This window comes from Mustela nigripes, chromosome 13, assembly GCF_022355385.1.
Source record: "Mustela nigripes isolate SB6536 chromosome 13, MUSNIG.SB6536, whole genome shotgun sequence".
NCBI classification, from domain to species: domain Eukaryota; kingdom Metazoa; phylum Chordata; class Mammalia; order Carnivora; family Mustelidae; genus Mustela; species Mustela nigripes.
Window position 1 is genome coordinate 45,131,969 of NC_081569.1, and position 25,083 is coordinate 45,157,051.

Below are 25,083 nucleotides of genomic sequence, written 5' to 3' on the forward strand. Positions count from 1 at the left end.
TTTATAAGCTTAATTCCAAAGGATAGCTAAGCTGATAGGCCAAAGCTTTCTTCCTTCCTCTGACATACAGGTGTTAGACTTTTTAAGAATTTCTTTCTAGTGGCTTCCTTCCATGATACTCCTGGTACCCAGACTATTCCAGGGAAGTAGCTTATTTTTATAAGGTTTGGAAGCTGGGCATTCATGTATCGCATGCTTCCTATTTATATGGTGTTTAGAATTTTCTAAAGCAGGTTCCTATCAATGATTTCCTTTTATTCTTACAGAAACCTAGTGAGTCAGGTAGGGTTTTTCTCTCCACTTTATAGAAAACTAAAGCTCAGTGCTGTCAAAAGTAGTGTTTCTTATTCATCTTGTTGTCAGCTTAGAGGCTCATCGTTTATGAAAACTAGGGGGAGAAATGGAATAGGCATGTGCCAGCCCCTCTGTACTATCAGGAGGGAAGCATTTTCGGCACACCCAGAACTGACACTGTGGAGGGTAGAAGCTTCTCTCACTAGAGGGCACTGTATTTCATTTGCTTCTGACAGGTTCGTGTTTCTCCTTTCAGCTGTCTCAGTGATCCAGTCCATTCCAGTATTCAACGAAACAGGAAGATTCAGTTTCACATTGCCATATCCAGTGAAAATCAAAGTTAGATTTTCCTTTTTTCTTCAGATTTATCTTATCTTATTATTTTTAGGTAAGTACTGGCTCTGTAAGACTTTTTCCGGTCACTTCTTAGAGGGCAAAGTTAAATGATACAAAGTTTTCGAAGCCTTTGTTAGGATTTTTATTTCCAGAAGAGGAACATAGAGTTAGAGAAACATAATTTTTTACAACAGACCTCCCGAGGACATATATACAAATGCTATATGTATTTCTTCTATATCGCCAGCGACTGAGGGATCTTGGTTGTGCTCTTGGTCACTGGGAATTCACCATATTTCATGTTTAAAACAATGTAAGAAGCTTTTCTTTCTTCTTTTTTTTTTTTTTTTTTTTTTAAGAAGAAGCTCTTTTAAAGTAGAATAAGAAAAAAGAAAGATAGAATAAGTACATTTTAATTTTACTAGTTTCAGTGACATATTCCTTATCCAGAGTTTACAGAGGTGATAATACCACTGAAAGCAAGGAAGGAAGAAGGCAGGCAAGGTCTCTGAGCAGCCAAGAAAGGTCATAAAGCTTCAAACAATAGGAAAGCACCCCCCGCTCCAGCGCCACTCCTCATGTAAAAACAGCTTATATATTCATTTACTTTTATATAAAATCAGTTGCCTTAATTCATAAAAACTAAGAACTAAAAGAAGTAAACCTAATTATTCCAAGTATGAGAGATTTAAAAGCTTCCTAAGCATAAGGACTGTTTACTTTAGATAAAGTTCCAATGAATTTTTTTTTTTTTTTTTAAAGATTTTGTCAGGGAGGGAGGGAGCACAAGCAGGGGGAGTGTCAGGCAGAGGGATACTCAGGCTCCCCACTGAGCAGAGAGCCCAATGTGAGGCTCCATTCCAGGACCCTGAGATCATGACCTGAGCCGAAGGCAGATGCTTAACCAAGTGAGCCACCCAGGTGCCCCAGTTCTAATGCATTTTAATATAATTTACATATTCTCTTGTTTTAGTTTACAAAAATCTTAAGGTGGCCCTAAGTATGGCTGTGTGGTCTTCTAGCAACAAGATATGACAACAGATAGTCTATTAATTATCTATTGCTGTGTAACCAATTACCTCAAAACTTAGTAGCTTAAGACAACAAATGTTTATTATCTCAAGTAGCTTCTGAGGGTCAGAAGGCAGCCTAACTGGGTGGCTCTGAGTCCCTCCTGAGGTTTCAGTCCGGCTGTCAGTCTGGCGGGCGGTTGCCATTTCTGCACTTGACGAGGGCTAGAGGATCTATCTGCTCCAAGCTCACTCATGTAACTGTGAATAGGAAGCTTCAGTTTCTTGCCACAGTATTTCTCCAGGTGGCTGCTCAGGAACACAGCTTCCCCCAAGGCAAATGGTTTGAGAGCCAGAAGCCACACTTTTTTTGCCTTCAAAAAAATGGATCTACAGGGGTGCCTGGGTGGCTCAGTTAGTTCAGTGTCTATCTTCAGCTCAGGTCATAGGCCCAGGGATCCTGGAATCAAGTCCCACATCAGGCTTCTTGCTCAGCGGAAAGCCTGCTTCTCACTTGCCTGACGCTCCCCCTACTTGTGCTCTTTCTCTCTCTTGACAAATAAAATCTTTGAAAAAAAGCATCTATTTTTTAAAGAAATATGACATATAACATTGTATAAATTTAAGGGGTACACCATGTTGATTTGATTCACTTATATACTGTAATATGATTACCACTGGTAGATAGGACTCGTACCTGTATCACGTCTGCCCTGCTTTTTTGTCACCTGTAATCTCAGAGGTGACATACCACCACTTTTGCTGTATTCTGTTGGTTATACAGACCAACCTGTTATAGTATGGGAGGGAATACAAAAGGGCATGAGATACCAAGAGGTAGGATCACTGGGGACCATCTGGGAGGCTAGCTGCCCCAGTGAGAGGAAGACTACAAAAAGTAAATCCAAGAAGCTAGAAAGCTTGGTTCATTTAGCATGGGGGGACAAGAGCCCTGCACCCTTAGGAGCCCCTCAGGGAACCAGCACATGGCAGAAACACAATTAAATATTATACATTATGGGTATAGATGATTTGCCCAAAGTTACTTTTTGGTCAAAGGTTAAATTTTATTCAGTTTCTCCTTTTCTATTTCAGAAAGATTTCTAACCAAAATATGTGAAAATGTTTGGCCCTTGAAGGGAGTATGCTTCAGTTTGGAAAATGGACTCATTATGAGAATTCTTTACTTCTATTACTGGATAAATCTAGTGTTACTGTAGCCAGGCTCCATGAGGTGTGCATACTGAATATGTTAAGAGAGGACTAAGTATTGGAAAGACACTTAAAATATCTTACCCAAAAAGCTAGAAGGGTAGAAGCATTTTAATGTGCATTAACCCTACCAGCTTTGCTTTGTTTTCGTACACTCTAATTTACAAGGTTTTATACTCCTGCCTAGTTTGCCCACAATGTAGTTGTTCTTATTCTTTAGAAATAGATCTTAAATTTATGTAATTTAGAAGCAGTACTACACTCAGTTATGTTTGCATATAGATCAGAGTGCTTTTGTAAACATATATTCTCCCATACTAAGTCTTTAAAATTGGTGTTTTTAACCCTCTTGTACAATGAGGAAACAGAAAGAGGCTAAGCCACAGAACTAGTTAGTGGTCAAGCAGGATTGGAAGATTTTTCCGACACTGAAATCCTGCACACTGAAATCCTGCATTTTCTTTTTCTTTTTTTTTTTTTTCGCACTTCAGGCAAAGCTTTACTAGCAGTCACTGGGGCAATTCCAGGAGGCCCCCTTGGGGAAGGGCTGCAGGAAACAGACACAGGAAAGCAACAGCTTTTGGGTGGTGGCCCAAATGGGCACTTGGGGCACGACAGTAGCATGCTGGGAGTCCAGGGAGATGGCTGCCTCATGACCCTCTCCCTGTGAAATCCTGCATTTTCTAATTTACTTCCCAGAAAAGAGTTTCATACCTTTTAGACTATTGCTTAATGCATGTTATTGTGTAGCCTTGAATTAAAAATTGTGGGTTGTTTTTATACTTCAGATTTATGGATTTCATTTTATATAAATCTTACCTTGAAAGAATGAAGGAAAACTGAACTCTAATTAATGAAATGTTTAGGGGTGAAGAGTATGGATTCCTGCAACTTAGTGAAATACATCAAAAATCAGATGGGAATGAGCAGGTGACAAAGTGAATATAAGAAAAAGTTTAAGTTTAGATCTAAGTGTTGGTTCACTGAACAATATTTTACTTTTTATAGGTTTGAAAATTTTCATATTAGAATATGGGAGAAAATAAAACAGTAAACCCACTGGGAAAAAAGAGTGGTCTCTAATGCACTGTTGAGAACTTGGCCAGACTTGTAATTCCCGAGCACCCTGCATTAAGCACCGTGCCATGGGGCAGGACAAGCAGCCATCTAGAAATTGTCCCTGTCCCAAGAGCTTCTGGTTATAAAGAGACAGATTCCATTTTCTCATTGGCTTTGTTCTTTTTCAGGGTTGTACATAAATTTCCGTCACCTTTATAAACAGCGCAGGCGGCGTTTCGGACAAAAAAAGAAAAAGGTCCACTAAAAAGATCTTGAAGACTTCTTGCCAGTTTGAGCCTAATCTATAATTCTTACAGTTTTACCTTCTTGTACTGATGTAAAAGCTTTTTAAAGTTAAATGATTAAATTCTCAGTGAGGCTATATTCCCTTCCCCCCGTAACATTCCTGAATTTACCGTTATTATCTTAGTGTAGTACTTGCATGACATGGATTCCCGATATCTGAGGACAGGTTTGTTCTTGTATATTCCATTAATGACAGCAAGAGACAGCCCTACCCCCAAGCACTCCTTGTCCAGTCGCTTTCACACGGGCCAGAGGTCCTACTTCAGTGCCCTAACCCTGCCAGATACTGGCCATTTTTACAGCTGGCCTTTGTTCATTTCAGCTGTTGCTTGGAGGGTAAAAGAAAGAAAAGAAAAAAAAAAGGCACTGTTCAGGCAGGACCTTATACATTCTGTCCCTGAGGGGTGGCACTAATAAAATATTTGAGTCTGAGTGGGGCTAGAGAACACATTACTTCTGAGCACCTTTTGGCTTCTACCACCACCTGTCATGACAGTGCTTACCTGTGTGCATACCGAGGCGGCACAGAATGATGTGGGAGAAACGAGAGGCAGAACCTTGGAACACCATGATCACTTATTTCATTCCTAGCTAAATCAGAATGATCTTCAACACTAGAGAAAGATGAAACGTTAGTTTAGAAAACGGTGAGATTATAAGCGTTCCAAACCCAAATGGCTACAGGTCAAACCGTTAGTGAGACAGCTGCCGGAAGGGTGGCCTGTGGCAAACAGGAAGCAGAAGAAATGCGCAGGCAGACCAGTCCTAGCCTGTGCACGTACATAAAACGGCTCTCTTCCTTCTTCTGTGCTGGCTAAGTCCATTTCCTTGTAAACCTGTCAGAATGGCTGGTGGAACCGACCTCAGAAATGCCTGCCTTTGCTCTCTTGTTGTTTCACTGGTCAGCTCTTGGAGAGGGAAAACAGTGGGAATTTTGGCTAGAGAATCTTGAAAAAGCTTCCGGGCTGGAAACCCACCCATAGAGGAACTGAGAAAAGTAGAGACATTGTAAAGTTTGACCATTGTCAAAAATATCATTGTTTTCCTCTAAAACATTCCAGGTTCACCAAATAAAATATGTGTTAGAAGTAATGCTTGTATAAAAGAATTTAAGAACATGGTAGCTCTTTCTGTTCTGCCATTTCTGTTGTTCTTGGGTGAGAGGGGACTCCGTAAGTTACACTGTTTCTCTGAGCCGGATATGGAAACTTGGTTTGACCTACTAAAGACATGAGATTAGCATAGGCTGGCTGATTTTTTTTTTTTTTTAATAAGTTCATTGCACTGAAGGATATTTTGCATGTTTGTAACTTCTGTCAACACTTGTTTGTGTTAACTTCTGTTCTTTCACCTGACTTTATTTGGACAGATCAGCTTTGCAGTATATGCTGCATCTTTGTGGCAGAAGCCTGTATTCCTAGTGATTGTTATAAACTCCTTTATTGCTATCTGAGAAAGCAAAACATTGTGTATTTCTATTAAACATTTACAGTCAAAATCCTAACAACTTGTGCTTAAAGATCATTTAGTCTGTTGGGTTTTCAGGTTGCTAATGATAAAGTCATTTGTCCAGACAAAATATTATACTGCACTGCGTGGTGAAATGTTAAATTCAGCGTGTGAAAATGGTTGCTTGGGGTGAAGCCTGCAGGAAGGTTAACCTCTGGAGTCCACAGAGCAATCTGAAAAGCACTGATGGCAGAAAGCTTGGAGAAGTTACCTGACTTGCCTAAGGTCCTGAAGCTAGTGAATGAATTGATACCATACTGATGAGAGAACAGTCAGATCCACCGGGGTAGAACCTGGCTGAGGCAGAGACCTAACCAGTGTCAGAAATAAGTCCATATGGAACCCAAGAACTCTCAGGACTTAAGAAATCTGTGCCACTTAGGAAGGTGAAATTACATCCAGGTGATAGGACAGACCAAAAGACAAAGACCCATTAGTTTCCCAATGAATCCATTTTCTAGAAAATCAAGTATTTTATTTTCATTAAAAAACAAAACCAAACCAAAACTTGAAGTAGGAATCATTTTATACATTTATAGCTGCTGTTTAAGTCTGTATCTCAAGACATACTACACCAGAGGGTTACCATCAAGTTTTTGCCCAAGTTCTAAGGACAGTTCTGAAACTTAATGGTGTTGGACTCACATTTAGCAAGTCCCAGACAGTCTGGGCTGGGCTGCTCATTCCAAGGACAGAGCTGGAAAATGTCCTTATGGTTGGAGAGGAGAAGAGGTACCTTTAGCTAGCCCGAGAACCCCCGCTGATTAGGAGGAAGTGGGGAGAGCTCTGTATTTATCAGTCCTTTAAGTTACTCAGGAGGTGTGCCCATTGTGGGAGCAACAGTGGTTTTTTGGGGCTTACAGACTCCGCTCCAGAAAACCAAGGTCAAAGCCCAAGCAGCACAGCCCAGCAAGTGGTGCTTCCGAGGCAACCTCAGGGAAGTGTTGGGGGGAAGGGGAGCTCTTGCAGAGGTGAACAAACTGGAGTTTTTACCCTAAATCCTTTTCACCTGTCATGAAAGAAAGCAGGAAGGCTCCCAAAGTCAGTTTCACATTCTTTCAGTGCTGCTCCCGGAGAAGTCTGTATGCAAAGGTGTGATGTTGTGCTCGTAGCCGGCATACTCAGACGTGCCGGTGCTGGCTAGCTTGAGTTGCTGGGCAGCGTGGGTCAGCTGGAAGGCGGCGTCTGGGTGCGCTGTGTCGGGCAGCAGCGTGCACTCCCTTTCCAGCATGTCAGCCACTCCTTTAAGCAGGTCCAGGAAACCAAATGCCAGGGCAGCCTTTCGTAAACGGTTTAGCTCCTGAAACAAGATAAAAAACAAACAAACAAAAAAAACCCACCAGTGTTCCTGAAATGTACTTTTCTTGTCACATACTTTTTAAGTGCTCAACTTAGAATAAATTTTTCTTGATCCCTGAACTTGTGAGCATTTTACAGAACAAATGCTTGTGCAGAGATGCCAGTAACAAGAGACTGCCAAGAGGATTCCTCTTGGTGATCAGACTGGCTGACTGAAACAGGCTCACCCACCACAGTGGGTGAGCGCTTACACCAAACAGGGTGAGACACTTCCCACACATCATTTCATTTACTCCTGTCAGGAGGATGACTTTTCCCGTTACTCAGGCATGGCAGAGGCTAGCCCCAAACCTCAGAGGACTATGAACCCTCTGCTGCCTCTTCTCTGGCTGGGCCTCAGACTGAACAACAGTGAACATGTTTGGAGGAGGCTCTGGAGGATTCAAGAAGTCTGACCTGAAAGACTGCCACCAAAAGAAGGGTTGGGTAGTGCATGGAAGCAGAGAAATACAAAGAGCCCCATCAACCACTTAGCAGTGCAACTAGGCCACTTGTGTAGCCTCTCTGAGGCTCAGTGTTCTCATCTGTAGAGTGAGAAGGAGGATCTCTTCCATGCCTGCTGTGGGGGCTCACGCAGTTGCCCGGCAGAGGCCCTTCCACATCTGATATGTGGGACTCTGTAAAGCCAGAAAAGAGAAGTGGGCTTTCTGACCATCTCTCTACTATCATCTGTTAACAAGGGGGAAAGTTCAGAAGAGGGCCAAAGTACAAGTGTGCCTTCTTGAATAGACAGCTGACGACTGTAGGGGATAAAGGGACTATTGCCAAGGGGGGTCATCAAGGGCCTGTGTGAACTATGGGCTTCAAGGGGAGGGAGGGCATGGCTGGCTGAGCAGCTCTCTGAACTCTGATTAAGGTTGCTCCTGCTTGAGGTCACCAGCTTGCCACATAATTAGGTTTGAAGACAACAGTGACATAAAGGTAATGAGATAACACCCAGACAAAGTAGCCCGTCTGTTCTCCGGAAGAGATGCTAGCCTTAGGTAGGCTATGTGCACCATAAAATATTAGTAGCTGGGCTACAACTGACAACACAGCATGCCTCACACTGCCACTTAATTTAATTTCAGCAAACACCAGATGGAAAGGCAAGAAACAAGGTGTTTACTTAAATGAACCCCCAACTCTACCCACTGGTTATAAATTTATTCCCTCCACCAATAGCTCTGGATTAGCTAGGTAGGATTCTGGAGGGCCATCCTTTTGCAATTCATATAAATACAATTTTATTTATTTTTTTTTTTAAAGATTTTATTTATTTATTTGACAGAGATTACAAGTAGGCAGAGAGGCAGGCAGAGAGAGAGAGGAGGAAGCAGGATCCCTGCTGAGCAGAGAGCCCGACGCGGGACTCGATCCCAGGACCCTGAGATCATGACCTGAGCCGAAGGCAGTGGCTTAACCCACTGAGCCACCCAGGCGCCCCATATAAATACAATTTTAGTAGTCCTTCCTGGAATCAGCTTCTCTGGTAGCATAAGAATGTTCTGGGAGATCATCATCCCAGGAAGTCACCCTGGTTGTCCAGGGTTAGACTGGACACTCATATGAGAGTGGTACGGAGAACTCAGGGCTTTGACTCACAGATTCTTTTGACTCCTTTTCTCAGCCATTCAGAGCAGCATCAAGACAGAGGAGCCCTTGTGTACAGAATCAGGCCACTTAAACACTTCCAATTCTTGGATTTTTAGGGCAGCAGCGAACCTATCATTTCTATGGACTTTACAATGAAAACACTGAGGTACAATCCAAACATTACTCATGCCTGTCCATGTTCACTCTTTTACCCCATACTCTAATTGCTGTGAACCATTTATTTTAGGGACATATCCCAGCCCCCCTCCCCCCACCCCACTGTAATTCTGACAGTCTTACCTTATAGAATGTCTGTGTTTTTTCAGGTAGTTTCCTTGCATTTCTTAAAATCTTCTGTACATCTGTCTGTCAAGGGTAATAAGAGTTCAACATTAGGGTTCTGTGGTAAAAGGGGAAAGAATACAAAAGGGTGGTGCTAGATGTTTAGAGGAAAGAAATTGGGAATAGAGGTGCAATGTCAAGATGAGGATCCCTCTGAGTCAATGTCACTGTAGTTTACATTAGTAAAGCATCTCCCTCCTTCAAAATGTTTGATGATGATAAATCCCTTAGTAACAGAAATGAACTTGTCTCACAAAAATAAACCCAATAAACCTATACATCTATGGCCAGCGGCTTTCTGGCCAGGGTGCAAAGACCATTCAATGGGGGAAGGAACAGGCTCTTGGACAAATGGTGCCAGGACAGCTGGCTATCCACATGCAAAGAACAAAACTGGATTCTTACTTCACACCATATAAAACAAACAAAAAAACAACTCAAAATGGTTCAGAGACCTAACTGCAAGAGCTAAAACTACAAAACTCTTAGAAGAAAACATGGGCATAAATCTCCATGACCTTGGACTGGTCGTGATTTCTTAATTATGACAACAGCAGCATAGCAACAAAAGAAAAAAATTGACAAATGTTCTTAGCAGTATTATTCACAGTAGTCAAAAGGTGGAAACAATCCAAATGTTCATCAACTGAATGAAATCCAAAGGAGGGAAGTACTGATCTATGTTACAACATGGCCAAATGCTGAAAACATTATGCTAAGTGAAGGAAACCAAACACAAAAAGTCACATGTTACATGCTGTTATTTATATGAAATATCTAGAGTAGGATGAATCCAGAGTCCAAAAGCAGATTAGTGGTGGCCAAGGACTCGGGGAAGTCAGGAATGTAGAGTGACTTGCTTAATAGGTATAGGGTTTCCTCTTGGGGTGAGGAAAATGTTCTAGAACTACACAGTGATGATGGTTGCATAACATTTTGATTGTACTAAATGCCACTGAATTTAAAATGGCTGAAATGGTGACTTTGATGCTATGTGTTTTTCACAATTAAAAAAAATACATCCAGAACAGAACAAAATTTAAAAAGTCATTTGAGAAAAATTCAGCTTTCCTTCTGACAGGGAAGTACTGGGGTCAGGGATGGCAGGAGAGAACTTGATTTTCCAACAAAACCCCTCCTCCACAGCCACCACAGGGTGTGTCCAGTCTCTATGCAAAGAAGAAACCGTGCCATCAAGAAGCTATTTCCCCTGTCAGGTGGCCTAAGTAAGTCAGTAAGTCAGGGGAGGGAGAAATATCACTGAGCTTGCATAAAAGCAGCATACCTCGAGAATAGTGTAATCTTAGCTTTCCATAAAAGTGTTGTTATTAAGGTGTACTGCCATTGCTTGGGTTCTACTGTGGGGACAGAAAAATAAACCCATGAAGTTTTTATATCCTTCTCAAAAAACTGTTGTCAAAGATAAAACCCGTTCTGTCAATGCCTCACCATGTCAAAAATTTTACAATGAAATTCAATGCCAGGAAAGTATGTCTCTCTAGAACTGACATGCTTCCTTCTGTCAGACAAGAAAGGTTATATATAACCCTACATGTTGCTCTTCTGACCCTGATAGCAGAAAGCTCGGAGCCAAATTGCTCAAATATAATCATTTTGCCTTGAGTTCCCGGTGCAACTGTCTCCCCTCTTCCTCTAGGTTTTGTACTGCTCTAAATTTTGTAAGAAGTGATTTTGCTGCATACGTGTTTTACTGTAGGCCACCTCAAATCCTTTTTGGAAATAATGACAAACATTAGAAGTAAGTGAATTACTAAATATCAAAGGAAAGGAAAATCAAATCAGATGTCTTAATTGCCTGCCAGAATCCCTCCCCTTGTCCCCAGCAGAAAGCAACTTGAATGGTAATGTTACCTGCAGGCCACTGGGTTTGATCCAGACGGTCACATTCTGAGCATAACTGCGTTTGTTTTTGGGCTGCAGGGGAAATGGGCTCTTATTGTCATCCTCTCCGTAAGGATTTTCTTTAGCATCTTAAAAGGAAAACACAATCTTGAAATGACATCTGGCAAAACATAATCAATTACATTTCCAATTAGGCTAGCCGCTCTCTGAATCATTCAATCTTCTTCATCCTGTTACTTCCCTAATTAAGAAAATCCATTCACTTCCCTCAGGTTAGGGAACCTGTTCCCAAACAATGCCACTGATGTAGGAGACTAAACAATCAACTGAGGCCCAAGTAGGTAAAAAACCAAAACCAAAAACAAACCCAGCTTAATGTTTTTAAAGAGACAACCTTCACTTATTTGCTTTATCAATTGAGATCAGAGAGAATAAAACTAATACATACATTCTAAAGTACATATTTAAAGAATATATAAACACACATAATATAATTCTTTATAGTCTGGCCCAGTGCTCTCAAAGAGAACTTTCTACAATGATCGAATGGTAGCCACCGGCCCATGCAGCTACTGAACACTGACTTGTGGCTAAAGTGACTGAGGAACTGAATTTTAAATTTTACTTATTTCAATTTAAATGGCCTCAGGTATCTAGTGTCTACTGGACTGGACATCATAGGTCTAAGCACTGAGAAAATTCCAGAGGAAAATTATAGGTAGCCACATTAAGGAAAAGGGCAAGAGAAGAAATACTTTTTGGTGAAATACACTCTAGGTCATCAGGGCTTATTAGTTATTGCTTTCAAACATTTAAAGCTCAGCTGGTTTTTTAGCCATGTGAATAAATAAAGGTTTCTGTTTTTCTACCTGCTTCCCAAGCCAATGAAACTTTGCCACAAACTCACAAGCCCACTTATATCTACTGGCTCATTTTATCCTGATTACTACTGCCTTCTGGGGTAGACAGAGCTGGGATCATTTCCCCACCAAGTTCAGGGAGCTTATATCCCTTGTCCAAATGTTCATACTTCCAACTGGAATGAACCCAGTTTCTCTGAGCCAGAAGCTCTCTAACCCCAATTTGGTAATTTAAATGTTTTATACTGGCCCCACACTATGTGTCAGTGCCCCCCACCCAACCCCTCCAAAAAGTATCGGCCGAGTTTTCCAGGCATATTTCCACAAATAACTTGCATATATATAAGACCTTTTAGGCAGGCCAGGATCCCAGCAGTCTTTTTCCATGTAGCACATTTATTTCTAACTTGCCTGCCACTACTTTGGTTATTTCCCCTGACTGGAGTGCTCCCCTTCCCTCATCCATTTATTCCCTTACTCACTTGCTATACTAAGTCCCCACTATGTAGCAAGCACTCTGCTAGGAAGTGTGGCTGAAGAGGATTTTTTTCTAGACTCAAGGAACTTACAGAATAAAGAATATTTATTAAGTTCCAAACACGTTAAATGTATACCTTCTTTCCTTACAGCAACCCTAGTGGGGGGGAAATATTATTGGTCCCATGAAAGATGAGGGAACTGAGGCTCAAAGAGGTTGGATCTTCACAGGCTTCACAGTTACTCAGTTGGGCCTGCTTGCAAAGGTAACACTTTTTCTACCACTCAACCTCACCATTCCTCATACATCCAAACTTACTTATATTCCAGGTCCAGATCTTATCCCTCCTTCTCCACAAAGTTGTCCCAAGTGTTCTGGCACACAGCACTTTCTCTAGAACCTTTTCTACTGTAGCACTCAGTATCAGTATCAAACATTGCAATATCTAACCACAGTCTATCTTGTATGGTCTCTAATTATTTGAAGCCTATATGTGGTGACTGGTTTGACAGACAAAAAATACTGCATCTATGAAAAAAGAACAGCAAACTCTTAGACATAAGAAATATGGCAGCAGAAATAAAAAAAAAAAAAAAAACAACCAGCTGCAAGGTAAAGCTGAAGATACCTTAGAGAAATTAGAAAACAATGGAAAAATGGGTGGAAGATAAGAAAATTATATAAAAATCATCAACCGATGTTCTAGAAAAGGGAGAAGAGAGGATACAGAGAGGGGGAAATCAAACACATGATTCATGTTCCCAGGACTAAAGAACAGACTTGCCAGATGGAAGGGCCCACTGAATGCCCAGCACAATGAATGAAGAAACTAACAAGTAAGGACATGATTCTGAAAACCCAGAACACAAGGGATACAAAGAAGCACCTCCAGTAGTGCAGAGGAAAAAGAGATCTGGGTCAAAGCCCTGACAGCATTGCACTAGACTCTCAGGAGCAACACAGGAAGCCAGAAAAGAAAAACGGAGCTATGCATCAAAACTCTAAGGTAAAGTCATTCCAATCAGCACTCAGTATCCAACAGAATCAACAACTGAGTGTAAGGGATGAAACATAGACATTTCCAAAGATGCAAGATTTCAAACCTCTACTTCCCATGTAGCCGTTTCTCAGGAGGAGTCACGAAACAGGGGAGCCTCAGGAGAGACAGGCAGGGAAGGCTAACAGCTACCCAGCAGGCACAGAGAACAAATAGTCCACTTACGAAACAAGCAGAAGGGAAAGGATTCTAAGGGGGAAAAAAAAGAAAACGGACAAAAATACCTGAAGAATGTATTTTACTTAGGAATTAACAGTAAGTACACAGAAAAGAGCAAAGTAAAGCAAGGAGAGGGGAAGGCCATGAGACAGCCCAAAGGGAGGGCTGGCTGTCTTCATCTGCTGCTGCTCGCCACCCCCACAGCCTGCCTGCCCAGCTCTTTCCCAGAGTCTCTGAGGAACCTCAGTGTCTTTCCAAGAGCCTTCCTTTAAAGGAAGTTAGAAGACAGCTGACCTTTGAACAACATGGGTATGAAGCGTATAGGTCCACTTACACATAGAATTTTTCCTAAAGATACAAGTACCGTAAATCTATTTTCTCCTCCTCAGGGTTTTTAAAATAACAGTTTCTTTTCTCTAGCTTTCTTTATTGTAAGAATGCAGTATATAATACATACATATATACACACACTAATATATACATATATATGTATATATAAATACATATATATATATACACAAACATAAAAAGTACATGTTCATCAACTGTTTATGTTATTGGTAAGGATTCTGGTCAACAGTAGGCTCTTACTAGTGAAGTCTGGGGTAGTTAAAAGTCATAACCCCCACATTATTCAAGGATCAACTGCACATTTATCTTGCCTGCTACAAAAAAGAAAAAAGTACCTTTAAAAAAAAAAACTGGTGCAGAGAACAAAGAGCTCCAAAACAAAATGTAACTCAGTGTACCACACGGCTTAGTCATTTAGTCATAAATAACATTCACATCATCTAACAAGGACAGAATACTACTTCACCCAAAAAGAACACTATAATCCCACTGAAAGGATAGAGGAAGGGAAAAATGTTCTTCCTGGGTGGGTGGGTTGGGACAGTGGCGGTAAGAGAGCTAAGCACTCAACCTTAAAAGGTCAAAATGACATTTGAAATGAAAAGAAAAAAAGTCATGAAATACATACTTATATTATTTAGAAATGTAAATACCAACCCCCCGAAACCCTCTTAAAATTAGAAGTTGTAAGTAGCTGTTACTAAGAACAGAATGAGAAATAGGAGGGATAGGTATAAACAACCGCACCATTTTGCTTGCCTTGTTTTAACTAAAAATAAATAAAAACAAGTTCTTTGACATTGGCCGTGGAAACATTTTTCTAGGTATGTCTCCTCAGGCAAGGGAAATGCAAGCAAAATAAAGCTGTTGGGAGTATACCAAAATAAAAAGCTTTTTGCACAGCGAAGAAAACCATCAACACAACAAAAAGGCAACCTACTGAATGGAAGAAGATATCTGTAATTGATTATATCCAATAAGGGGTCAATAACAAAATATACCAAGAACTTATACAATTCAATATCAGAAGAACAGATAATACAATTAAAAAATAGGCAGAGGAGCTGAACAGACATAACCAAAGAAGACATACAAATGGCCAACAGACACATGAAAAGATGCTCAACATCAGTGATCATCAGGGAAATACAAATCAAAACCATAATGAGATACCACCTTATACCTGTCAGAATGACTAAAATAAAAAAAACACAAAAAATAGGGGCATTTGAGTGGCTCAGCTAGTTAAGCATCAGACTCTTGGTTTCAGCTCAGGTCAGTCACATCATGGGTCATGGGATCAAGCCCTGGATCAGGCTCCCCCACTCTGAGAGGAGTCTGCTTGAAAGATTCTCTCCCTCTGCCCCTATCTCCACATGTATACTCTCTCTCTGAAATAAATAAATAAATCTTAAAAAACAAAACAAAACAAAAAGCAAGTGTTGACCAGGATGTGGAAAAAATGAAACCCTTGGGCCATGCTGGTGACAATACAAATGAGTGCAGTTGCTGTGGAACACGATCAAAAAATCAAAAACAGAACTACATGGTTCATTAATTCCACTACTGAGTATTTACCCAAAGAAAATGAAAACACAAATTCAAAAAGATATATGCACCCCTATGTTTACTGTAGCGTTATTTACAACAGCCAAGATATGAAGGCAACCTCTACGTATCTGTCTATAGATAGATGGATAAAGAATATGTGGAACACACACACACACACACACACACACACAGAGTATTATTCAGCCATAAAAAAGAAGGAAATCTTGCCATTTGTAACAATATGGATGGATCTAGAGGGCATAATGCTAAGTGAAATAAATCAGAGAAAGACCTGACATGATTTCACTCATATGTGTAATTTCAGAAACAAAACAAATAAAGAGACAAAAACAAAAACAAAAAAACAAAAATCAACCCAGACCTTAGGGGACCTGGATGGCTCAGTCGGTTAAGCAGCTGCCTTCAGCTCAGGTCAAGATCCCAGAGTCCTGGGATCAAGCCCCCATCAGGACCCTGGCTTGGCAGGGAGCCTGCTTCTCCCTCCCCCTCTGCCCACATGCCTGCCTGCAGCTCCCCCTGCTTGTGCTCTCTCTCTCATTGTCTCTCTCTGTGTCAAATAATTAAAAAACAAACAAACAAAAACCCAGACCTTAAACAGAACTGGTGGTTGCCAGATGGGAGGTGTGTGGGGGAAGGATGAAATGAAGGGGATCAGAGTACACTTATCATGATGAGCACTGAGTAATGCACAGAATTGTTGAATCATTATACTGTATACCTGAAACTAACACTGTATGCTAATTATGTTAATTTTTTTTTTAAACATCTGGAAAAGTAGGTAAAAACAATGGGTAGAATTTTTCTTGTTGTCCTTTCACTGAGGGGCTAGACCTTCCACATTCCTAGCTTTACTCAGAGATTTCAGTTGTCTGGTTTGGAAACAAAGTTGTATCTCTTCTCCTGTGTGAACTTTAAAACCCCAGACCCTGCATCCTAACTCAAGAGCTGGCCAACTGCCTGGTTTTGAGTTAAAAATGGTTTTTACGGGGCGCCTGGGTGGCTCAGTGGGTTAAGCCGCTGCCTTCGGTTCAGGTCATGATCTCGGGGTCCTGGGATCGAGTCCCATGTCGGGCTCTCTGCTCAGCAGGGAGCCTGCTTCTCTCTCTCTCTCTGCCTGCCTCTCTGTCTACTTGTGATCTCTCTGTCAAATAAATAAATAAATAAATCTTTTTAAAAAAATGGTTTTTACATTACATAGATGGGGGAAAATAAAAATATTTCATGACACATGAAAATTATGTGAAATTCAAATTCTGTTGTCCATATGATTATTTTATTGGAATAGGTCATTCCTATTCATTTATGTATTGTGCTACAATATTGTATTGTGCAATAATATGCGATATGTATTGTATATATGTATATATGTATATGTATTATAGCACAATATGTATTGTGCTATACTATGCAAAATTCAGTAGTCATGACAGAGATCATATGGTCTGCAAAGTCTAGCATATTTACTATCTGACCCTTTACTGAAAAGCCTTACTGCCTAGCTTCTAGGGTCAATATTCAATCAAAATCTTTTCTAGGCTTCAGTGGCAAAGGCATCCTTCAAGCCTAACTAACATAAATGTACATTGTTTAAGACAGGGTAAGCAGGCTATGTATTGTACACGTGTATGAGACACTACTTTCTTCTTTCGTCTCTTTATTTTCTTGGCTTCTGTGATATCACTTTCTTCCACTTTTCCTTCTACTTATTCCTTCTCATTTTCCTTTATTTCCACTGACCCCATAGTTAATCTTTTCTAGGGGTTTGGTTCTTGGCTCTCTTTTTGCCTTAATTACGTATTTTCCTGAGACAAGGGCTTCTTAAAGTGTGGTTATGGATTACCTGGATTGTAATCACTTGGATAACACTAAAACTGCAAGTTTTTTGGGCTGGAATCCAGACCGAATGAATTAGAATCTCCATAAATGGGGCCCAGGAAACAATTTTTAAACAAGTTCTGGGTTGTTTGTTTTTTGTTTAGTTTTGTACACAAAAACTCAAATGTGTGAACCACTGCCCTAAGCAATTGTCCTAATTCTCACGATTTTAACTATGCTTATAACTAAAAATTATATATTCAACTCTATCCTCTTTCAGGAACTCTTGCACGAATTGTCTCTAGCCTCCTCTACCTAAATCTCACAGGCAAAATGAGCAAAGCTGATTCTGCCTCCTGAGTATCTTTTGCATGGATCCCTATCCTCCCTGTTCCCAGCCACTGCCCCTGTTCTGGCTCTCATCCTTACATCTCCAGGACTGTCACAGCAGACTTGTAACTGCTGGATGCTCTTACCTTTCCAAATCCACACTCTACAGAATTATCTTTCTATCTTTCTTTTTTGAAGATTTTATTTATTTACTTATTTGAGAGAAAGAAAGAGAGAGAGAGCACACGTGCCTGAGCAGGGCAGGGGGAGAGGGAAAGAAAATCTCAAGCAGAGTCCCCACTGAGCACAGACCCTAATGTGGGGCCTGAGGTCATGACCTGAGCTGAAACCAAAACAAAGTCAGATGCTTAACTGACTGAGCCACCCAGACATCCCTAGAATTATCTTTCTAAATGCAAATTTATTAGCTCTCACTTGAATTTCAGCCATACTACGTATCTCCGGGGAGCACCAGTACCCAGAAAAAAAAGTCTCCTAACTGGTATCTCCACTTCTCATATGCCTCCCCTTCAGTGGCTTCCCAGTATCTGCAGAATAGTCTCAGCTCTTCACATTTCAGAGGAGGTATGCCCTATTCCAGCCACTGCCAACTTCTAACCCACCACTGGGCCCTCCCCGCCCCACCCTCATGCTTTGTGTTCTAGCTTTGCTTTTCTATAGGTGATCCCCTTGTCCAGAATGCCTCTTCTTCCTTCATTAGCTCAGCAAATCTTTTTCTTCAAACCTCAGTTTGGGTGTCCCTCCTCTGTGAAGTTTTTCCTGCGTCCTCTACACAGTCGATCATCCAGGCCAACCCTGATCTCGTACAAGTCTTTTACCCCCTATAAGTTTGTTCAGTAGATGTTCTGAAATTGAAATGGGCCCAAATGAGTCCAGAATGACTCTACAGTTGGAGCCTGAGTACTTAGGAATACGTAGGCCTCAATCAGGAGCGGGAAAATCATAAAAAGGAACAGCTTAGGAGGGAAGGGTTAAGAGACGATGCTTTCTCTAACAAACATGCTGAGCTGCTTGGTATATGGCAGAATATCCAGGTGGAGAGGTCTAACTAGGAATTGGAAATATGATACGTAAGTTTCAGGGAGAGATCAAGTAGGACCAGAGTTATACATCTAGGGGAGTCTGAAGCTATAATGGCTGATGGAATAATCAAGAGAGAATAATAATCCAAGAGAAGAAGGCAAAGGAAAACATCCTGAAAATCATGAGGCAAGAGGAAGACAAGACAACAAGATAAGGCAAAGCTGCTAAAGAAACAAGTATCAGAAGAATGCAGTATTAGGAAATCTAAGGGAAAACATTTTCAAGAAGGAAGGGGATTAAATTATCCACAAATGACTGGGGTTACTGAGTTGAAAACAGTGTACTGAAGAAAAAAATGTTTATGGACAGTAGCTTTTCACTCTAAGCAGTCAGAGCACTTATGTTTACTTAAAGCAACCTAAATGTCAGTTTCCCTTGACGTAAAGTTGAAAGTTCAAACATCACACTCTGCTGGGGTTTTCCATGCACATATCCGCATTAGAGACCACAGCACATGCGGCAGGGAGATCACACAGCTCTCTGACTGCAGTCAGAGCCATTCAGAATAGCAGAGAGAAAACAAAGTCAAGATAAGTAAAATCTGATCTGGGTTATACCTGAAATAGGACCCAACTGTGCCATTTTCCCTAGCCATGGGAGAGGTTCTGGGCCAGGCTCAAAGAGAGACATCATGAGGTTTGATTTCTTCTTGCTGTCAGCTTGGGAGTAGAGCATTCCATGCCATTCAGGACTAGATGGAGAGAAGATGGAAGATCAGAAGAATGTCAAGCCTGGGATTATGAAATTATATAAGTCTAGCCAGTGTTTTTCTCTTGAAAAGACATGGGTCTTCAGCTTTGAAATTAGGCTTTTTTACTAAAGCCAAATCCTAAAACTGAAAATGCATCCTGCTGTCCTCTGATATTGCCATTCCTTTGGGAAATGTATTATTATTCAATTAGGTAGATATAGAAATCAAAAGCAATCTTAGGAAAGAAAAAAATCACAAGGGCAACAAATAGCTACAGAGGTGGGGAGGACAAAGGGATGCAACCCATGTTTCAGCTGCCTCCCTGAGTCATTCACAGCAGCACCAACACAGAGCAGGATTTCTAACAAAGGGCACAAGCCATCACCCAGCTCTGTTCCTGCTTCTCAAAAGGCCCTAAGGAACTCTCATATTCAGAGCTAGTCAGTATAAGCAGCTTGGGTATCAAGAAATACAGCAAAATAATACCTAATAAGAATTGCATTCTTCTTTTTGAACCAGGTAATTTTAACTCAAGTAGAAATGGAGCTTCACCTGAGTACTCCTAACCTCTTCAACTTCTATACCAGTCAACCCCAGGTGATGGCCAGAAGATGATCAGTCACCTCTTCTTTCCTAACAATAGGTATTACAGAAAGGGAAGCAGATGGTTTTGCAAATTTCAAGACTGTAGCAAATGTAAAAGCTAGAGAGGTGTTCCCCACAGGGAAGGGTTACAGCACAGTGGTTATGAATATGGGGTCTGGAGTCAGAATGCAAGGATAAGGACCCTGGCTCTTTCGTTTATAAGCTGTGTGACCTTGAGCAAGTTCCCTGATCTCCCTAAGCCTCAGTTTCTCATCTATACAATAGGGAAAACAATGACATCCTCTGTATAGTGTTGTGAGAGGTTACATAAAATTAATATACATAAAGTGACTGGAGGAGCGCCTGGCACATGGTAAAATTTTCAATCCATATTCTTGATATCCTTTTTCACTTAGTTCTACCTCCTCATCTTATAGCTGAGGAGCCTGTGAATATTGCTGAAGATCCCTGAGCAAGTAGCAGAACTGTTATAACTGAATCCAGATTTCCCAGATAGAAAAGAGGAAAACTATAGGATATGATATAAAAGAATGTAATATAAAAAGATATACTACAAAAGGATATAATATAAAAGCAATTTAATTAAAAGGCTCACTCTGTACTTATTCTAGGGGATAAGTACAAGTTTAGGAGGTGATGGTAGGTGGGGAAAGTATGGCAGGGGGAAGAAAAAGGTGATAAGGAAAAATCTGGGAAATATTTCACTCTGTAAATTGATTCTCCCTCATTCAACCAAAGGTAAACAAAGTTCCTTACCCTAACTGAACTATTGCCACCATTCCTTCTACTTTCAGGCTGCCATGGAGCAGGACACAGAAGTTGGGTATTTTGCCCGCAATTTGATTGGCTGAATTTTCATCTTCGTTGTCATCAGTTATGCCAGTACCCACCTCATCACCTTCTGTGAAAAGATCAGAATAAGATTAGCTGGTTGTTTCTAGCCTTGGAAGGAGGGTATTCAGTTACAAAGAAATATTGTAACAAGAAAGAGAAACTCCTTTTCTCATTTTCCTATGTCCATATAAAATTCAGTTTTCACATATTATATGAATTCCTTTTAAATGAAACATCCCAAATAGGTAAACCTATAAAAACAGAAAAACATTTAGCGGTTACCTGGGGCTGAGGGAGATGGAAAGCTAGGGGTTGACAGCTAAAGGGTTTCTTTTCTGGTGCTGAAATTAAAATCACAGAAATGGTCTTGCAGTATTATTAGGAAACATTCCATTTCAAAAATTCAAATCCAGTAACTATTCCTTTCCCCTAATTCTGCAAAATGGGCTATCCTACTATCAACTATATACATTTAAGAATAGCTTTAGATCATAAAATGCTTCATCTGTATGATCAGAATAGGAAGAGAACTCACCTTTGTTAAGTGCTATTGGTAGGACCAGATGTCTGGATAGAACCGGGGGACTTGAAATATCAGCTATATCAATAAATCCCACTATTTCCAAATCTGAAAAGAATGAATCAACACTGAATTAATGGATAGGGAAATACATTATTTTCTATGTACTAGGTTTCACAAATACAGCGTTTAGGTGAGGAATTCAGATGTGACTAGGAAGGTTATTAGACGTTTCTCTGGATGACTCACAATTTGCATTTTAAACAGCTCAAGATACATTTAATGATTTAAGTTGTAAGACAAACCAGTTAGACTTTATTTTTATGAGGCTAGGCAAGGCAAAAGCTTAAACATCCAATCCCTCTGTTTAGTCAAGGATGTTAGGGTCGGCAGGGGGCGTCATAGTCAAGCACTTCCACCACTCCATCCTTGCAGGAGGAGCAAATGTCCTTGGACTGTAAAGCTACTATTAAAAACATTTCCGAGAGAAAGAAATACATTCACTAGAAGCCCAAGGTAGCAGTCTAAATATAACAATGATTTCTTTGCTTTACAGAAGCTATTAAAGACCCAGAGTACTTGCTGGAAACCTAATAGGTAAAAAACAAGTTTTATCCCAAAATACTTTTTAAAAGTTTATTTTCTGATTACACAAATAGTAGAAAAACTTAGAAAACACTAAAAATTGTAAAGAAGAAAAATAAGGTCACTCATTATTCACCATCAAAAGAAACATCTATTAATATTTTATTGAATTGCTTTTCAGTCTTTCTTTCAGGCACAGACATACTCATATTCTCAAAATGATTTTTTTAAAAAAAGATTTATTCATTTGATAGAGAGAGCGAGCGAGCGAGCAAAAGAAGAGTGAGTGGCAGGCTGCAGGGGAGAGAGAAGCAGGCTCCCCGCTAAGCAGGTAACCTGTCATGGCGCTTGATCCTAGGACTCTGGGATCATGACCGAAGCAAAAGGTAGATGCTTAACTGATTGAGCCCCTCTCAAAGCAATTTTTTAAAAAATCAGGGTCATGGTGAGTACACTGTATTTCTATGTCAGGAAATTTGCTTCTCTGGAGGTTTGCTGCCATTACCTTCTTTAGCTGAATAACAAATGAGTCAGCATAAGCAGTTACGTATTTTTCCTTCGAGTAGCAAAAGGTCTGCATTTCAAAGTGGTGTAAGCTATGACAAAGATCTTGGACTAAAAGTTTATATGGACAAAAAGAGATCTATTCAAAGTTACCCATCAAAAAAGGATGGGAAGGAAGTAGAATATAGCTGGTCTGAAGGCAACAAAACATTTGGCACAGCTTAACACACTGCAGTAGTCCATGAAAGAGATGAATGTTGACTTCCAGACAGCTAGAGGCTAAAGGCACAAAAAATAAAAAGCCTCTGCATGCCCTTTACTCTCAGACTCCTTCAAATTTGCACACCCATAAGTGAAATGAATATTTACTGTGCACTTAATTCTATTATAACTGGTTGACCGGACATTTACCTGGTGAACACCTACTGAGCATCAGATGCTATGCTAGGCACTGAAGGTACAACGATGAAACCGTGATGGCTGAATGTGTACCCACCACTCAAGGAGTCCCTCCACCAACTGGAGACAACTCTCCTCTCCACTCTTCCTCATGACTTCTGACTCACTCTGCCAATCTCAGCCAAGCACACCTCCAGCACAAACCAGGGAAAAGCAGTAGCATGTCTCCTTTTAGTGAAAATACGAGCAGCAGGGCTCTAGGGGTACGGTGTATCAGAGTGGAGACCTTAGAGAGACCATGACTCATCTAGAGATTCTACTCACCTAGCCAGTCAGTATGAGAGGAAATGACATGTCCAGGATCACACAAGAAGAATCACACAGCCAAATCTAGAAGCTAGCTCTTCAAAGATTATCTTAATTATGATGCTAATCAATCTTAGTATCTCTATTAAGAATTACTTCAGGGATTTCATGGCTAGTGAATCTGGTCATGATTTCCAACTCTAGTAATTTGTGGCTATAGTTACTAGGATTGGAGATCACAATGAAATACCACCAGCCTGCCACCATTTTGGCAACACCTCCTTCCATTCAAAATGTATACACTGGTGATGACAACAGCACCCTAGTGTCAGAATCTACATTTCTTTTTAACCCTCCTGGATAGAGAAGATGCGAGAAGTTATAAGGAAATAAAGATAACAAAAGAACTAAGAATAAAGTTAAAAAAAACACATCACCTGTGTTGATGACTTTAGGGATGGGATCGATTTCCTCATCTACAACAAAGGGCTCTGGTCTGGGGAAGACCTGCACATCAGCAGTGAGGTGGCCACACTTGAGAACAGCATGGAAAGGTGTATACGCCAGATCTATCAGTTTTCTAGAACATGACGATTAATTGTTATAAGAAGAGTATTTCTACGATACATATCATTTATTTCAAGTAATTTTTTCAAGATGTTAAGTTTACGTTTCCCTTCAAATCAATTCTTAAAACTATGATCTGACCATTTGTGAAGTAGAACAAAATCTGACATTTTTGGTGAGGAAATTTCAATTTTTTTTTTTTTTTAAAGATTTTTATTTATTATTTATTTGATAGAGAGAGAAATCACAAGTAGGCGGAGAGTCAGGCAGAGAGAGAGAGAGAGAAGCAGGCTCCCGCTGAGCAAAGAGCCCGATGCGGGGCTCGATCCCAGGACACCGAGATCATGACCTGAGCCGAAGGCAGCGGCTTAATCCACTGAGCCACCCAGGCGCCCCGGAAATTTCAATTTTGAAAAGCCCAAAAGCAAGTTAATCTTTTGAAACTGCCGAGTCATTATAAGGAAGTCAGTATCTATAGGCATTATTGATTTAGTCCCACTTAATTTAAAAGGGAATGAACTTTTAAAAATCACTACTACCAATCATTTTGTCTAAAAATTGTGCAACTTGGGGAAAATGAAATGACAATAATTAGAAAGAGTGAAACAGACATTACAGCTGAATATCAAATTATAATAATAGATTGTAAGAGGCAAAAAAGCTGTAAGCATATACTTACCCAAACATAGACTGTACATTTTTCAAGCACAGGGGGCCATCAATAGTAAAAATCTGTCCTTCGCCATTGTTTAAATCTATGAGACGTTCAAGGCAATCCAAGGAATCAGTACTCTGAAGCTACAAAGCAAAACAGATGACACTTTTAAAGTGGCACACAATGCCAAATTATTATCAGCACACCAAGGTCACACCCATCACAATAACACAGGCAATAAATAAGAGAGATTATTTTTTTTTAAACAACCTGAGGCGAAAATAACTGTAACAATTTTGATTCAAGGTTACCAAGAGGAATGCTATATAAAATGATACCAGTAGAGCTATTTTACTCAGAAGTAGTTTTACAAAGATTCTCAGAAGTGACCACAGTTGGTATTTACACAGTATCTTTTCTCCAAAGTGTTTCTAACATCTTTTCTGTGAGAACTATCATTATCTACATTTCACAGATAGAAAAACTGAGGTGAACAAATGTTAAATAACTTTCCCAAATAAATGGGAAAACCAGGAAGTAGAGTTTAATAAAGCATACTTCACAGTAATGTTATTTTACCAAAAAAGTTCAAGTACATTTCTGTCCGTGTTTCTGGTGGAATGGACATAAGAATTTCTAAACACGGTAAATGTCTAATACCAAAAAGAACATTTTAACTCTTATGCATCTGAAGAGTCTTTGTGGGAAGCAGGATAGATAACAACTCCTGCCGGCTATGTTTCCAGAGATGGACAACACTCTGAATCTTCAAAAAGCATTTGAGACCTAGAGCCTTCCAAATTTAGTGATTAGCCTCAGCTGAAA

The 25,083-nt window shown here is 40.3% G+C and overlaps 2 protein-coding genes across 8 annotated transcripts in view; one reads left to right on the forward strand and one right to left on the reverse strand.

The window, feature by feature from the left end:
- Positions 1-5,724, forward strand: part of HACD3 (3-hydroxyacyl-CoA dehydratase 3) — a 39,572-nt gene extending 33,848 nt beyond the window's left edge. Inside the window, exons 10-11 of the mRNA XM_059372294.1 lie at positions 551-682; positions 4,100-5,724. Coding sequence (XP_059228277.1) covers positions 551-682; positions 4,100-4,176 — 209 coding nt within the window. The 3' untranslated portion in view covers positions 4,177-5,724. The remainder of the gene's footprint in view (positions 1-550; positions 683-4,099) is intronic.
- A 451-nt stretch (positions 5,725-6,175) lies between these two features.
- The window catches only part of INTS14 (integrator complex subunit 14), a 30,584-nt gene continuing 11,676 nt past the window's right edge, over positions 6,176-25,083 (reverse strand). For all 7 annotated transcript variants that reach the window (XM_059372292.1, XM_059372293.1, XM_059372288.1 and 4 more), the window contains 8 exons: positions 24,283-24,401; positions 23,474-23,616; positions 21,258-21,350; positions 20,645-20,789; positions 19,149-19,282; positions 10,875-10,993; positions 8,961-9,026; positions 6,176-7,026 (listed from right to left, as the gene is read on the reverse strand). In XM_059372292.1, coding sequence (XP_059228275.1) covers positions 6,775-7,026; positions 8,961-9,026; positions 10,875-10,993; positions 19,149-19,282; positions 20,645-20,789; positions 21,258-21,350; positions 23,474-23,616; positions 24,283-24,401 — 1,071 coding nt within the window. In that variant the 3' untranslated portion in view covers positions 6,176-6,774. The remainder of the gene's footprint in view (positions 7,027-8,960; positions 9,027-10,874; positions 10,994-19,148; positions 19,283-20,644; positions 20,790-21,257; positions 21,351-23,473; positions 23,617-24,282; positions 24,402-25,083) is intronic.